Source organism: Crocuta crocuta, unplaced genomic scaffold, assembly GCF_008692635.1.
Source record: "Crocuta crocuta isolate KB4526 unplaced genomic scaffold, BGI_CrCroc_1.0 scaffold445, whole genome shotgun sequence".
Classification (NCBI taxonomy): Eukaryota; Metazoa; Chordata; class Mammalia; order Carnivora; family Hyaenidae; genus Crocuta; species Crocuta crocuta.
In genome coordinates, this window is record NW_027530847.1 from 1,816,166 (window position 1) to 1,833,185 (window position 17,020).

The 17,020-nt window shown below is 48.2% G+C and overlaps 2 protein-coding genes across 2 annotated transcripts in view; both read right to left on the minus strand.

Moving 5' to 3' along the window:
• Positions 1-2,090, minus strand: part of CHMP4B (charged multivesicular body protein 4B) — a 58,542-nt gene extending 56,452 nt beyond the window's left edge. Inside the window, exon 1 of the mRNA XM_077769369.1 lies at positions 2,033-2,090. Within this exon, the coding sequence (XP_077625495.1) occupies positions 2,033-2,090 (58 nt within the window). The remainder of the gene's footprint in view (positions 1-2,032) is intronic.
• Positions 2,091-9,687: 7,597 nt separating this feature from the next.
• ZNF341 (zinc finger protein 341) overlaps positions 9,688-17,020 on the minus strand; it is a 43,303-nt gene continuing 35,970 nt past the window's right edge. The window contains exons 11-13 of the mRNA XM_077769371.1: positions 14,796-14,907; positions 14,472-14,542; positions 9,688-12,597 (exon numbers count right to left, since the gene is read on the minus strand). Of these exons, the coding sequence (XP_077625497.1) occupies positions 12,068-12,597; positions 14,472-14,542; positions 14,796-14,907 (713 nt within the window). The 3' untranslated portion in view covers positions 9,688-12,067. The remainder of the gene's footprint in view (positions 12,598-14,471; positions 14,543-14,795; positions 14,908-17,020) is intronic.

The following is a 17,020-nucleotide window of genomic DNA, read 5'->3' on the forward strand; positions in this document are numbered from 1 at the left end:
CCTCCGCCCCGCAGCTGGGCTCGGCCGCGCCACCTCCCACAGGCCCGCACGCCCCGGGCCGGCCAGCGTCAGAGCAATACGCCGCTGACTACAACTCCCGATGGGCAACGCGCCGGCCGTGCCTCAAACCTAATGGAGGGAGGCGCACTGCATGCCGGGAGACTATAGTCTTCCGGNCCCGCAGCTGGGCTCGGCCGCGCCACCTCCCACAGGCCCGCACGCCCCGGGCCGGCCAGCGTCAGAGCAATACGCCGCTGACTACAACTCCCGATGGGCAACGCGCCGGCCGTGCCTCAAACCTAATGGAGGGAGGCGCACTGCATGCCGGGAGACTATAGTCTTCCGGCTTGAGGCGCGCGGCGGCGCATCTTTTTGGTCTAGCTAGAGTCAAAGTGCGAGGTGGCATGCTGGGAAATGTAGTCTCCTTGGAGCCCGTTCTGTAGCGGTAGAAGGGCTGGAAGAGAAATAAAAATCTTTTTCAAAACCTGAATTAGCATTATGCACGTTCTGTGATCCAAGCATTATGTAAAGTACTTTACACACATTATCACATTTAATTCTCACAAGCCAAATGATAGATAATACTGTTCCTATTTTGAAGGTGAGTAACCAAGACTCAGAGAAACTGAGTGACTGACTAGCTTAATTGACTAGCCCTGTCTTTGCGTATTTTGTTCCCTCTACCTAGAATGTCTTTCTGTTCTTTATTCGCCTTCGAAACCTAGTAGAAAACTAACAACCTTGGCACTGGAGTTAGACTGCAAACGTTCAAAATGCACCTTGAATACTTGGGCAAGTTACTTCCCCTACTCTGTGTACCTACCTGTCTGAAACGGTAAACTGGAGATAATACTAACAAGACCACCTGCAAGCTTATGTGAGATAGGTAATGTGAAGTGCTTATTTAGCATGGCCTAGCACTGTAGGTAATCAAAAATTTATTCCTTATTCTTGGTCATCACTATACACAATAATAATTAAACCAGGAAGAGACCCAGAACTTTCAATAGTAGCAGAAGTATTGAAGAGTTTTTTGTCCCTGCATTATACAGACCCCTGTGGTTGTGGGACCACATTTCATTGTTTTCCCTTGTCCTTTGCTGTCAAGAATCACTTTTCCCTTAGGGCGCCTGGGTGGCTCAGTCAGTTAAGTGTTCAACTCTTGGTTTTGGCTCAAGTCATAGTCTCACAGTTTGTGAGATCGAACCCCATGTCGAGCTCTGCTCTGGCAACTCGGAGCCTGCTTGAGATTCTCTCCCTGTCTCTACCCCTCCCCTGCTCACGGTCTCTCTCTTTCTCTCTCTCTCTCTCAAAAACAAAAAGCAAACAAACAAAAAACAAAAAAAACACCACCCCTCCATCCATTAGCAGTGAAGCAGCTTCTAGTAGCCAATACCTCCCCCAAGCCACCATTCTAATTTGCTGCTTCCAGTCTTTTATTTGGAAGTCTCGTTACTTGTCACTTAGTCTTGCATGAAATCAAAGGGTAAACCAGTTCTGAGTGATGGTCTGAAGTGCTCTCCAATAAAGAAAAACAGCTTCTCAAAATGCTTTTTTATTCCTTCCTGGATCTTCCAAATATGTGAAGTTGTTTGGAAGAGAGTTTCAAATAAATGAAAGTTTAACTGAAAAATTTCTCTATTATTTCACATACAAGTCTTGTCACATGTGATAAAAACATACCTCACATTTAAAAAATCTTTTAAAAATACCTCAGATGTTGTTCTTATTGTAATCAGCCAGTCCCAACCTGCATATACAGGGAACCATTCCCAGAGGATGGGAAAGTTTATTTCACCCAACTTTCCAGGTTGGAAGGAATTTTTCAAACGTGAGAGACATGGCAGAACTGTCAAGATTCACAGCTGCATAAATTATGAAACATAAGTCACACTTGTGCCTATTTTGTAATTGAGATATTGCAATGTTTTTATCAAAATACCAAAAATATCAATAAGGAGGCTTCATTCATGCCACCTCATGGGTACAGCAACTCCTCAACATTTAAGCAATTTGTTTCCTCCCCTCTTACCTAAGTCATGTTGCAAGCAGGCATACAGGTAGCAACGGACTTGCTGGATTTGAGCCATGACTCCATGAATATATGAACAGGAGACATCATAGGACTTACCACCATCAGTCTTATAGTGATGTGAGGTAAACTGAGGGTGATAGCAGAAGCTCTCATGTCATAACTTTGGGAGCCTAGAAAAACATCTTAGGGATATGATAACAAAACATTTAGATTTTATCTTGAGTACCACCCCTAATCAAATGGTGCAGGCTGCTTAGATTGCTGGATTGAGAAGAATTCTGAGACTGCATCAGGACTCCCCAAAAAATGTGCTGAGATCTATCTGTGATGTCTGTCTGGAGAGTGGGATAGGAAACTGTGACATATGGGCAAGGTAGCTGCAATCCTGGCTCAGAATCCAACTGCCTTGGTAGAAATTCATAGGGTGGGTTGATTCAACACAGGAGAGCCCTGGGTTTTCCTGGAATTCATTTTTTCTGTTCTCTTGGGCAAATGCACAGCCTTTTTAAGCCCTGAGTGACTGATGTTAAAAATTATGTGAAAGGGGTGCCTGACTGGCTCAGTCATTTAAGCGTCCAACTATTGATTTTGGCTTAAGTTGTGATCTCATCGTTTGTGAGTTCAAGCCCCATGTTGAGCTCTGTGCTGACAGTGCGGAACCTGCTTGGGACATTCTCTCCCTCTCTCTGCCCTCCCCCCCCCTTTCTCTCTCTCAAAAAAATTTTTTTAAAAAGTATGTGAAAAAAATGATCCATCATTACATGCAATAGCCTGGATGATTTGCAGATATTAGGCTGAGTGAAAGAAATCAGACTCAAGTGTGTATGATTCTATTTATACAGAGTTCAAAACCAGGCAAAACTAATCTGTGGTGATAGGTGTTAGAATAATGATTCAGGTGTGAAGAATGATATTTGTGGGGTGCTGGACAGGTTCTATATCAAGATCCAGGGGTGTTCATGTGGCTGTATACAAATTTACCTGTCTTCATAATGAAGGTAACTGTGCTTTACATATCTTATGTATTTTACTAAATATATCGTGATTTTTAGAACTTCTCTGGTGGGGTTCCTGGGTGGCTCAGTCAGTTAAGTGTCTGACTCCAGCTCAGGTCATGATCTCATTGTTCGTGGGTTCGAGCCCTGAGTCAGGCTCTGTGCTGACAGCTAGCTCAGAGACTGGAGCCTGTTTTGGATTCTGTGTCTCCCTCTCTCTCTGACCCTCCCCTGTTCATGCTGTCTCTATCTCTCTCTAAAAAATAAATAAAACATTAAAAATTTTTAAAAAAGAACCTTCTATGGTAAAAGCAGCAATAGAAGCAGTTTTTATTAATTTGCAAAGTACTTTCACATACAAAATCTCATCTTATCTCCATCCACCAAAGCCCCAAGAAATAAGCATTACTATACCATCTACAGCTTACTGTTTATTATTTATTTTCGAGAGACAGACAGAGCATGAGTGGGGGAGGGGCAGAGAATGAGGGAGACACAGAATCTGAAACAGGCTCCAGGCTCTGAGATGTCAGCACTTATTCTGATGTGGGGCTCAAACCTACGACCTGTGAGACCATGACCTAAGCTGTAACCGACTGAACCACCCAGGTCAAGTCAGGTTGTGGGATCGAGCTCTGATTTAGGATTCTCTCTCTCTCTCTCTCCCCCCTCTGACCCCTCCTCTCAGGTGTTCTCTCTCTCTCTCTCAAATAAATAAATAAATAGTGAAAAGACATCTATGAAATGGGAGAAAATAATGGCAAATCCTATACCTGACAAGGGATTAACATTCAGAATATAGATTTTTTAATTTTTATTATCTATTTTTATTTATTTATTTTTTAAACATTTGTTTATTTTCGAGAGACAGAGCATGAGCAGGGGAGGGGCAGAGAGAGAGAGGAAGACACAGAATTGGAAGCAGGCTCCAGGCTGTCAGCACAAACACACGAACCCATGTGGCTCAAACCCACGAACCATGAGATCATAACCTGGGCCAAAGTCTGACGTTCAACTGACTGAAGCACCCAGGTGCCCCTAGACTTTTTATTAAAAAAAAAAAAGTTTATTTATTTATTTTGAGAGAGAGGAAGTGTGTGTGAATGGGGGAGGGACAGAGAGAGAGGAAAAGAGAATCTCAAGTAGGCTCCACTGTTAGTGCAGAGCCCAAAGTGGGGTCCAAACGCATGAACTGAGAGATCATGACCTGAACCAAAATCAGGAGTTGGCCACTCAACTGACTGAGCCATCCAGGTGCCCACAGAATATATTTATATTTAAAAACCCTCTTACAACTCAAAAAACAAAAACACAAGGGACTCCTGGGTGGCTCAGTTGGGTAAATGTCCGACTCTTGATTTCAGCTCAGGTCATAATCTCATGTCTGTGAGATCAAGCCCCTGTCGAGCTCTGCCCTGATAGTGCCAAGCCTGCTTGGGATTCTCTCTCCTCCCTCTCTCTCTCTCTGCCCCTCCCCTGCTTTCTCTCTTTCTGTCTCAAAATAAACATTTAAAAAAAGTTTTTAAAGACAAAAAACCCAATTAAAAAGCACTAAATTGTATATGTTAAATAGTTAAAATGGTGAATTTTGTTATGTGAATTTTATTTTCAAAAACTTGTGTTGAAGAAATTTCAGGAAAACATGCTTTGGTGCCCACCGCACAAACCTAGATTAGAATTGAGGCTCTGGCCATTCAGCCATTTGGAAAGGGGTGCCATCTGACTCAGTTTCCCCAACTGTGAGAGACACTATCTCCCTTACCAGGCCATTGTGAGGATTCAGTAAGAACATAGGTAAAGGGCCTGGCACCGAATATGCATACGATGCACATTTATAAAATAAAGAAACAATAATAGTAACAACAGGAATAATGTTACTGACATCACTCTGAGTCAGATGGCTAACACAGAATATCTCATTAATTGTCTGACTATAGCCCTATTAAGTAGGTACAGATTACAGCTGAGGAAACAAGTTTAGAGAGGTTGAGTGACTTGCCCAAAGTCATACTGATCAAGTTTTGGGGTGATGGGGGATTCATGGGGTCTGGAGCCGATGGCCAAGAAAGAATTCTTGAAGACATCTTTGGTGCAAAAATGGTGATTTTATTAAAGCACGGGGACAGGACCCATGGGCAGGAAAAGCTGCACTGGGGTCCTGATGGATAACTCACTATATACCCTCAGGTTGGGAGACGGTCAAGGACAGAGTATGTCTCTAAGGAATTTTGGAAGCAAGGTTTCCAGGGGCTAGCTGTTGCTAGGGAAACACCATTTACCACCGTTTAATAAAACCTCAGTCACGAGACCCCCTCGGATGTATGTTGAGGGGCCAAAAGCTTGGAGCATGATTGCCAGCATATATCCTGGGGCAGTTGAGATAAAGGAAGTAGACTTACAGGATCCTTGAGGTTGGGACAATGTTAAGTCAAGGTTCTCATTTGCTCCTAGCTAAGTGTCATCATGGAGGCAGCTGAGCTCCTAGAAGGAGGTCACTCTGTAGGTTTCAAGGACTTGTCAATGAGCTATAGGCAGGAAGGGAATTTAATTTTTCATTTGCCTTAGTTTCCCACATCGCCATGGCAAGCACTTAACCCCTTCCTTTGTTCTCGGGTAGCTGAGAGCGTCTGAGGAATATCACACAGATCCCACCTGTCGGGGTGCGGGGAGGCGGGGGGACAGTTGCTAGCTTGTGCTTTGCCCCTCTGCCTGACTCAGGCTCCCTCATCAATACCATTATTAAGTGATATGGCTGGCATTTGAACCCCCAGCAAACAACAGAAAATATTGAGTACTTCATGCTAAGCATGCTGAGCTGAGCGTTTACATCCGTTACCCCATTCAGCCTGCACACCTGCATGAAGTGGGCATTATTATTGTCCCCATTTTATATATTACGTGCTGGAGAAACAGAGACGTTGAAGAGCTTGTCCAAGGTCACACAGCTTGTGGGGGCAAAGCTGAGAGTCTTACTGTAAAGACAACCTCCTTAACCTCTCTATTCTACACTGCCTTCATCCAAATGAATGACTGGATAGAGAGATATGCACAAATAAATACAAATAAATAAATGAAGTGGGATGAGCCCTGGAGCAGGGATGACCTCCCTGGGAACGGGGCAAAGTTAGTGGAAGGAGAGACCCAGCAGAACCTGAGAGGAATAAGTGGGGAGCGGGGGGTGGAGACTGCTCTGGAAGGGCCCCTAGCCTTGAGTTAATGGTGGGTTACAGGGCCTGCCTACTCCATATCTCTTCATCTGAGCTATGCAACAGGCTCTGTGCCCTAGAGGCTCTGTTTGCTTCCGAGTAAGGCTTTTCAGGCCACCCCATATGAGGCTGCAGCATGCACCCCACCCCACACTCACATTCTACTCTCCCCCGCTATTTCTTTTTTTTCTATAGTACTCATCACCTTATAATGTATTATATAATTTGCTTTTTTGCTGTTTATCGTCTGGTTCTTCCACAGAGGAATGATCTCCACAGATCATTATCTGTTTAGTTCACAATGTATTGTCAATACCTAGAAGTATGCCTAGCATATAGTAGGCACTTGATAAATATTTGTTAAATGCATAAATGAGTGGACTGAGGGAGCAGTGACTTGGGGGGCAGGAGAACTAGATTTGGATGTAGCCTTGCTATGATGAGACCTTGGACGAGACCCCTTCCCTCTCTGTGCCTCATTTTATCCTCTGTGATTCTACAAAGGGCTCAAGGTCCTGAAGTTGAGCCTCGGCCCCTGGCCTCAGGATTCTGTCCCCGACCACGCGCAAGCCATCCTCAGTGAGCAGGGGTTCACCCCAACCCTCAGGTGGAATCTGCTGGCCTCTCTGCTACCACCACAGGACCTGAGAATCCATGGGGGGCATTTGCTGGCAGCCCTAGGGGGTTGGGAGCACCTGCAGCAGCCACCTCCTCTCCAGACTTCCAAGGGAGACAGAACTGGTACAACTGGTTCTCCTGGGCCACACCAGATACCTGCTGTGTCAACTGAGACTTCCAAACCACCGCCTCTGTCATTTGTCCCAGATGGTCTCAGCTTCCTCTTAAAACAAAAGAATGGGGCTTCATAGTGCACTGGGTTACCTCTGCTCAGCCTACATGGCAGATCCTTACTGAGGGAAACTTACCCTTGGCCTCCATGGAATGAGAGGAGGGGTCGATAGAGTGGGTCTTGTTCTCTCAAAGCGCTGTTGTTGGTTTACTCAAAAAATATTGATTGAGCAATTCCTGAGCAATTCCAGGCACTGTAGATGTATCAGTGAACAAAAACAGAGAAAAATCCTTGTCCTTGTGTACCTTTCATTTCTAATGAGGGGAACGGACAATAAAGAAATGTCTAGGGACTCCTCTTGGCTCAATCAGTGCAGCACGCAACTCTTGATCTCAGGAGTGTGAGTTCGAGGCCCCATGTTGGTTTGTAGAGATTACTTAAAAAAAAGAGAGAAATATCTAATATAACATCAAGAATGACAGATAAAAATGATGAGTAAAGAACTGAAGTGTGATGGGGATGGGGTGGGGCTATTCTCGACAGATTGGCCAGGGAAGTCCTGAGGAAATAACTTTTGGACAAAGGTAAATAGAGGGAGGGGGCCAGCCATATGAAAATCTGGGGGAAGAGCATTCTAGACAGAGGGAACAGCAAGGGCAAAGGCCCCGAGACAGGAACTAGTTTACATGATGGAGGAGCAGCAAGAGGGCAAGTATGGGTGGAGTAGAATGAGAGAAGAGTGGTAGGGGACACAGGTCGTATCATGTAGAACCTTGAAATCTACCACGAAAACCTTAGATTTCATCCTGGGAGACAGTGGAAGCCACTAGAGCGTTAAACAGGAAACTGGCATAATCTGATTGAGGCTCTAGAAATAGATCCCCTGGGCTGCTGTCAAGAGAATGGATCATGGTGTAGAGAGAGAGAAAGCAGGGCGATCAAAGAGAAGTGTGATGCAATCATCCATGCAAGAGAGGCTAGCAGCCTGGATAGGGTAGTGGTGGCTGAGATTTAAAGTGGTTGGAGCCTTGGAGAAGTGATTTAAAAAAAAAAAAAAGGCCCAAACCCTGGCCTATCAGAGCTGGTGAGAGCTTTAGTGATCCTAAGTCAAGGTAGGAACTTTGGAGTCTGTCAAGTCCAGCTCCACATCTGGCTGAGAGTCTTCGGGCAGGTTGCTACACCTCTCTGAGTGAGTCTCGGTTTCCCCATATATAAACTAGGCATTATAAGAGAGCTTGCTTCCAAGGGGTGTCTTGAGGACTCAGTGACATGTAAATAAGACACAGAGCACAGGGTAGGGCACTTAGTAGACAGTAAAGTTAGCTATGACTCAAATCCCCACATTTATGGAAAGAGAAACTGAGCCAGCTAACTTAGAGGCAGATAGAGGACTAGAAGTGGGAGGGAGAAAAGAAAGCACTATTTACAGGGTTCTTCAAATCATATACCTCAGGTCCAGACAATAAGATGATTGAGGGAGTCAGGAACATTTTAAAAAATCACGTGACCCTCTCTGGCCATCTTGTTTTCCTGGGAAATCAGAATGTCTCTCCACCCTAAAAAATAAGTCAACACAAGTATGGCAAGTAGCAACTGCCATTCAGCTGCAATGTCAGACAGACAGTAGGCAAACAGGAACTATGGCATCCAGAATGTATGTGCCCATTTAAAAGGGCTGGCTAGTCCAGCTCCACCTGACTGCTGTCTCCCTATGCCAGACATCCCAATTTTTTCTTAATATTTATTTTTGGGAGAGCTCAAGCAGGGGAGGGGCAGAGAAAGGAAGACAAAGGATCCAAAGAGGGCCCTGCACTGACAGGCTGGCAGCAGTGACCCTGATGTGGGACTCAAACTCAAGAAATGGAAGATCATGACTTGAGCCGAAGTCAGGCGCTCAACCAACTGAGCCACCTTGGTGCCCCCAGACATCCTAATTTTCAGCAGAAGCCAGAATCCAGATTTTTATATGAAATCTTCCAATTTAAAAAAAAAATGTTTTATTTTTAACATTTTTTTAAAGCTTATCTATTTAGTTTGAGAGAGAGCGAGAGAGCAAGTGCAAGTGAGGGGAGGGCAGAGACAGAGGGGGACAGAGGATCCGAAGCGGGGTCTATGCTGACAGCAGCGAGCCTGATGTGGGGATCGAACTCACAAATCCTGAGATCATAACCTGTGCTGAAGTCAGACCCTTAACCGAGTGAGCCACCCAGATGCCCCTTCCCTCTAAATTTTAATAACCTTATTGGGCATGTACTATTATTCTCCCCATTTGACATATGAGGCCACTGAGGTTCAGAGAGATGACTTGCCAGTCACACAGCTGGGAAGGGGCAGAGTCAGGATTGAAACGTAGCTCTGCTTAATGTCAGAATCTGTGGGACGCTGGATGCTCAGGACAGCCCCTCTTCACACTTCATTCTCTCCAGCATTTTAGGTCTATGAGGGGCTCTAGGGTCCTGGAGCAGTTCTGTTGTCAACTTAGAGTGACCCTTGACCAAAGGCCTTCCCCTTTCTGGGTCTCAGTCTTCCTATCTGCCTACCTAGGAGGGATGTAGTTACGGGAACTCCAATATGGTCCCAGCTTCCTCCCCTGCAGTCCAACTGTGCATCTATTAAATATGAGGACTTGATATTTTCCTTGTTCTTTTTTTAAATGTTTATTTATTTATTTATTTTGAGAAAGAGAGAAAGAGCAGGGGAGGGGCAGAGAGAGAGGGGAGAGAGAATTCCAAGCAGGCTCCACGCTGATGGTGACATGAGGCTCAAACCCACTAACCATGAGATCATGACCTGAGCAGAAACCAAGAGTCAGGTGCGTAACCGACTAAGCCACCCAGGTGCCCCAAGATGTCCCTTGTTCTGTGGCCTGGCTCCGCCACTTACTGTCTTGTGATCTGAGGCTGTTTAACCTCCCTGTGCTTTTTGCCTCATCTCAGCCATAAAATGGAATTAGAAGTAGCACCCACCTCAAAGTGCTTAGGACATGCCGGGCATGGCATGCGTGCCTAGTCAACATTAGTCTTCATGATTATTGGTAACTGTGCATGCATGAGTATATTGATAGGAAGAGACAGAAATATAACTTAAATAGTTGTATTAGGATGGAGATGTGATTTTTAATATTTTCTTTAATGTCACAACTGTTAAAAATTAATGTCTCACATGATTCCTCCATTTTATAGAGAATAAAGTCCAAATTCTTTAACTCAACTTTCAAGGACATCTCTGATTTGACATCAACTCATATTTCAACAGCACATGGCGGCAGGCCACTCCTGCCTGAATCCCAGCTCTGTGACTTCCTAGTTGTGTGAACTTGGGCAAGGAGCTCTGTGTCTGATTCCTCATCTGTAACATAAGTTACAATTTCCACCTGATGGGGCTGCAGCGCTGTGTATCCATCATGCGGAAGTGTCCATCATGTGGAAGCTTGAAGCATATTGGCAACTGTCATGATCTACCTGCTACCCCTAAATCTCTGGTCACCCTGGACCTTTCATTAGCCCTAGAACTATCATACCTCGAAGGCTTTGCTCATGGCTTGCTTTCCCTGGCATGCCTTCCCCTATTTATCCATCCATCAAAATATTCTGTGTCAAGGACCTGCTCAAATACGACCTCCCCTGGAGAGATCTGTCCTTGTCAGTCCTTCCTCTGGCCCTGAGGGCTGGGTGTGCTTACAGCTCTCAGGCCTCATCTGTGTTCCACTTCCTTACTTATCCTTGCTCCTGCATCACACCCTTCCTGAGGGGAAGATGGGCTAGCTCTCAGCTCCAGCCCAGAGCCCCAGCCCAGATGTCTGAGGGATGTAAACGCCTTTCAGGAAACTCAGTCATCAAACCGATCCAGACAGCCCTGCTGCATCCCACCGTTTCCTGTCTGTAACTGAGGCAGTGTGGCCCAGCAGGGTGCTTGTGAACATAAATGAGGAAACACTGGTCAAAGTCCCTGTTTTCTTCCCTGCCTCCCTGATTTGCTTCTCCTCTGGACCAGGTGGAGAGGGGGAGGGAGTGCTGGCGGTGGGGGCAACTACAGATTCTTGGCCTGCTTGAGATGGACCTCTGGCCCTGATCAGAGCTTCTGATGCAGCAGGGTTTGGGGCAAGGCGCAAGATCCTGCATTTTCAGGCCCCTTCCACGGCCATGCTCTGAAATAACCATTCTGGGAGCGCCAAACCTCTCCATGGCTAACAGGGCAGCACAGCTGTGTGCAAGGGGCCATGGGACCTCTCAGCCCCCACACACTTTGGAGGAGGGAGTGCTGCCACCCAGGGGCAAACAGAGAAACTGCCAGGGCTCAGGCCTGAGCCACTGGGCACACATTTTGATAAAAACATTTACTGAGCACTTTTCAAGTGCCAAGCACTATGCCAAGTCCTTTGCACATTTCACCATACTGGACCCCATGACAGCCCTATGAAGTTGAACTGCCATAACCCCCACTGTACAGATGAGAAATACACGGTACAGAGAGGTAAAGTGACTTACCCAAGGTCACACAGCAAGTGAGCAGCAACGCTTAGATCTGAAGCTAAATCTGGCTGATAGCTGCACTCTAACCATGACACTTGAGTGCTGCCTAAATGCCTACATCACAGAGTCACCTGGGGATAATGTAAGTAACCGTGTATGAAAAGGTCCAGAAGATCAGTCTCAGGCCTCCAGAAGAGCTTGACTAGAGGCCACACCAAGACAGCCTGGAGGAGGGGTGGGCAGGACCACCCCGTCTTCTCTCTTAGGTGGGCTGACACCAGCCTGGACCAGCCAGACCCGGGGCTGCTCAGCTCGGCCATCCCTCTTCTCTCCACTGCCCTGACCTGAAAACCGTAGGCAGCCCTGCCTCAGATTCCAAAATGCTTCAGGGCTTTCCAGCAGAATCGGGGCCATGGCAGGCTGGCCAGAGGCCAGGGTTTATACATGACACTCCAAAAGGGTTTTGGCCCATGGCTCACTTCCGTTGGGAAGAATTCTAGCTGGCCCCGGACACCTGGACCCAAAGGTGAGCATGGGGCCAGACTCTGAGAGCAAACCCCATGGGTCCGTCACTCAGAGGCCTGGATGTACACCGGCACAGCGAGCATGGCACACGGGCCCTCAGCCCCTGCCTGCAGCTCTGCCAGAGCCAGGTTGGAGCCCAGGCTCTCCGCATGCCCGGGCACTACCAGCTCAGGCTCGCCACCTACCGTGCCACCCACGACAATGGACAGCACTGCATCTGGCTCTGAGAAGGGTGGCTTGCCTGAGGCAGCCTCGGGCACAGGCCCGACCCCTGTGTCCTTCAGCTCTTCCAGCCCCAGCGGGTCGGGCAGGGGGGTCACCACCTTGCGCCCACCATTGCTGCTGCTGCGGGGGGCCGCCCTCCTCCGGGAGGGCCGCCGGGCTTGCAGGTCCTTGTCCTTCTGGGGGCCAAGGCGGCAGCGGTGATCCTTGAGGTATTTGTGTCGGGAAAAGCCCTTGGCACAGCCAGCACAGCGGAACTTGTAGTTGCCCGTGTGGGCGCGCTGGTGCTCTGCGAGGTGGGCACGGCGGCTGAAGGACTTGCTGCACAGGGCGCACTTGTGGAGCTTCATGCCTGGAGTGGGGGGAGGTCAGTGAGAGGCACCTGGACCCCTTACTCTGCAACTGCACCTCTCCACTTGGAATAAAACCCAGCCTTTCGACTTGTCCTCTGAGTGTGTGTGCGATCTGCGCCCCGCTCCGGCCAGTCTCATCTCCCCGCTTCTCCCAGCCACTGACTCCCGGCTGACCACACACGCCCTCCTCCGAGCACCAAGCTGGCTCCTGCCTCCAGGTCTTCGCACTTGCTGTTTCCCTCTGCCTGGAATAGGGTGTTCAGCCCCCCAAACCTTAACTAACTTAGCCAGGTCACCATCATCTCTTTCCTCTTTCCATCTGGTCCGTCTGTCTCACCCTAGCCCCCTCAGACCATCCCCACAAGGCAGCTGGAGATGGCTTCATGAAATACACAAAGGATTGTGACATTTTCTGCTCTGAACCCTCCAGTGATTCCCCAAGTTCCCCACAAAGCCCTGTGCAGTCTGACTGCCCCCATCACCTCTCAGCCCCATTCTCTCCTTCCCCCAACTTGTTCTCTGAGCGCCACACTCCCACTCACCTCTCCTGGTCTCTAAACCACCCCCCCACCCCGAGTCCCTTCTCTGCCTCAAGAGTTTGCACTTGTTCCCTCCATCCTGGCTTTTCTCATCCTTCAGGACAGCTCTCATGTCACCTCCTCCAGGAGACTGGCCCTGATGCCTGCCTCATATCTTTCTCTGCCTCATCACTGTTTATTCCTGTCTTTGCACTCTGCATACTTCTCTGTAACATACTTACTTGTTTATTGTTCATTTTGAGTCTCTGCCACTAAATGCTAAGCTTCCCCAGGAGGGCAGGGTGGGGCTCTACTCATCTGATTCCCCCATGTCACCCCCAGAGTCTGACATGTGGTAAGTTCTCATAGTCACTCACTGAATGACTCACTGGTGCCTCCATATCCACCACGAAGGCAGCTCCAGCCCACACTCAGTCTGAGCCATGTGCCCCTCAGCCTCCCTGGGATGAAGGCTCAGAGAGGGCCGGTGACTTGCAAGAGGCAACACAGGAGGACAGTGGTAGTGCTAAGAATCAACTCAGGCCCTCTGTCTTCAAGTCCTTCAAGTCCCTCTGTCTTCAACTTTCTTTTAGGAACTAAATCCTTTCTGCAAACCTATGATTCTTACCATGGGCAGGTTTACCCTCCAGGAGACCTTTTGTTCCCTGAAGACATTTGCAGTTGTCTTAACTGTGGGGAAGATGCCACTGACATCTCAAGGGTAGAGGTCAAGGATATTGCTAAAAATCCTCTAATGCACATGGCAGGCCCCATCATACAGCATCAGCCAGTGCAAAATATCAGTAGTGCCAAGAAACCATGTTCTAGACCAAATGATATGTGGAAAGATGACCAAGCTGCTCTGGGGATGCAGCAGCACCTGAGGAAGAGCCACGGAGCCCCTGGGAAACCATGAGGGGTGGGGTGGAGACCCTTGAGGAGTGGGATGGAGTGGGATCCACACCCCACCTATCTACACCCCACCTGCCCTGCTCTGCTGAGGCTACCAAGGAACCTTCCCAGCCGTGTCTTGGAGCCAGTTGGAATCTGATCTCTCTCCACGCCTGATCCACACCCCTATCACACTGAGCACCTCTCTGATTTATGAGCTATCTCCTTTTAGGTCAGCTTCCCCCTCAGTCTGGGGGACTGTGTCTGACTCACCTCTGTAGGACCCTGAAGACCCTCATGCAGGCCTGGTTCATGGCTCACCTGAGCAAAAGCCTGTTGGCTGGAATATACCAGGCAGTGATAATAAGCCACATGGGATGTGTCTGCTCTGCTCTTTCTAGAGGGCCTGCCCCAGGGACTTTGAGCTGGACCAGACCTTGTTGATAGGTCCAAGAGTCACTTACCGGAGTGGGAGAGGATATGAGCCTTCAGTTTGTCCGGCCGATTGAACTCTTTACTGCAGCCCGTGTGTGTCCTAGAACCCAAAACCTCTGGTCAGGGGGTCTCACCAGACTTGGGACTCTTGCTGGCCTCCGTGCTAGCCTGGGGCCCGAGGGACTCCCTGTCTACCCAAAGGGCCAGGCTAGGAAACAGGCTGGGGAGTTAGGTAGGCAGGCAAGGCCCACGGTGGGACAAAGGAAAGAGGGCCTTCAGAACCCCAGCCCTGACACTTTTGTGTCCCACTGCTGGGTAAAGCTGCCCTCCCACTCATGCCAGTTCCTACTCACGAGAAGGGGCATTTATATTTCTTGAATGGCTCATGGATCAACATGTGTCTCTTCAGTTTGTCCTTACGGTTGAACGCAGACTCGCACACGGAGCATTTGTAGGGCTTCTCACCTGTAGGAGATACAGATGGCGAGTTGGGGAGCAGGGGCGTCCCATGAGATGGAGTCCAAATATGGGGCACACTAGAGGGTAGCAGAAGTGGCCTGGGAGAAAATAGCCTTTCCCATTCCTTATGACTTTGTTTTTCCAAGGAGAAGAGGGGGCTATTTCAGATGGGCAGTCAGAAAAGGCCTTGGGGTGCCTGAGCAGCTCAGTCAGTTGTGTGACTGACTTCGGCCTCTCTCTCTGCCTCTCCCCTGCTCAAATAAACGTTGAAGTTTAAGAAGAGAGGAGAGGAGAGGAGAGGAGGGGAGGGGAGGGGAGGGGAGGGAAGAGAAGAGAAGAGAAGAGAAGAGAAGAGAAGAGAAGAGAAGACCCTTTCTGATGAGACAAGAAGGGAGATGTGAGGTAGGAGGGGAGCCAGCCATGATGGAAATCAGAATCAGGGTCCCAGGCAGAAGGACAAGTGGGAATGTGTGGTATGCCTGAAGACAGGGGAGGCCACTGTGGCTGGAACAGAGTAGGGGAGGGAAAATGAGGCAGAAGGGAATTCCGGTCAGCGAGACAGCCGGACCCAAAAGGGAGGGCCTGGAAGGCCTAGGTTTTTACTCTGAGCAAGAGGAAAAGCCACCAGAGGGGCTGAGCAGGGGGGGGGGACCGATGTGACTTCAGAGTTTCACAGTCCCCTCTAGCTGCATGAAGAGAAAACAGTGAGGGGGTGGGGGTGAAGTCATGGGAAGCAGCCAAGTACAGGCAATATCAGGAAGCAGAATCGGCAGCCTTTGCCAATGGACTGACTGTGGGGTGTGAGGGGAAGGGTGTCAAGAAGGAGTCTAAGGTGGGGCTGAGTGACAAATGAATGGTTGTGCCATTTACTGAAATGGGGCCCATGGCGGGGGGAGAAGGGAATTACACTTCATCTAATGGAATCGCTGCAATGAGCTATGAGGTAAGTACTAGATGAGAAAACTGAAGGTCATGGTCTGCACCTACTGTTTGGGAGACCTAAGAGGCCAGCCTAGCAGTGTGATGCAGAGTCCGCCTGAGTTACCCCATGAGTCCCCCCATGTTGGCTGGAATAGAATCTGGTGGGGGGTGGGGCAGTGGGGGGGAAGAGCAGCTCTTGCCTGACAGGGGCCAGGGCTTACAATCTGTCCTACGGAAAAGGGCTTTACTGGGCTATTTTGGTTGCTTGCCATTATTTCCTCTCTGTTCTCCCTCTAGAATGAATGCGGTACTTTTGAAAAATGCCAACCCAATGATTAAGGAAATTCTGGTCCTTATAATGGAATGCTCCGCAGTCATTAAAAAGATTGAGGTCCATCAGTGTTTCCTGATCTGGAAAGATCTCCTGGCCATACTGCTAAATGAGGAAAGAAATTGGTAGAACAGCTTTCTTAATAGAAAAAATGAAGAAAATGCAATCCTCATATTCCAAAACAGCCCTAGCCATAGGTGTTTGTATATACACAGAATATGCAGGGTGAAAGTTAAGGGAGGGTACTGTCAGAAACAATTAGGATTTGAAGGGAGAACTTAACATTTTACTTTATGTACTTCTACACTGTTTCATTTTATTTATTTGTTTGTTTGTTTAGAGCATGTGTGTGCGGGCACACATGCAACGGGTTGAGCAGCAGGGCTGTGGGGTGGGAGCAGAGGATCTGAAGTAGACTCTGTGCTGACAGCAGAGAGCCTGATTCGGGCTTGACCTCACCAACTGTAAGATCATGACCCCAGCTGAAGTCAGATGCTTAACTGACCAAGTCACCCAGGCACCACCATACTGCTTCATTTTTAAAATAAACATGCATTGGGGAGCCTGGGTGGTTCGGTTGGTTGAGTGTCCAACTTCAGCTCAGGTCTGATCTCACTGTTTGTGAGTTCAAGCCCCACATCGGGCTCTGTGCTGACAGCTCAGAGCCTGGAGCCTGCGTGGGATTCTGTGTCTCTCTCTCTGACCCTCTCCCGCTCACACTCTGTGTCCCTCTCTCTCAAATATGAATACACGTTAAAAAAATTTTTTTAAATAAACATGTATTACTTTTGAATAATATTTTTTAATGTTTTTTATTTATTTTGAGATAGAGAGAGAGTGTGCCCACATGTGGGGAAGGGGCAGAGA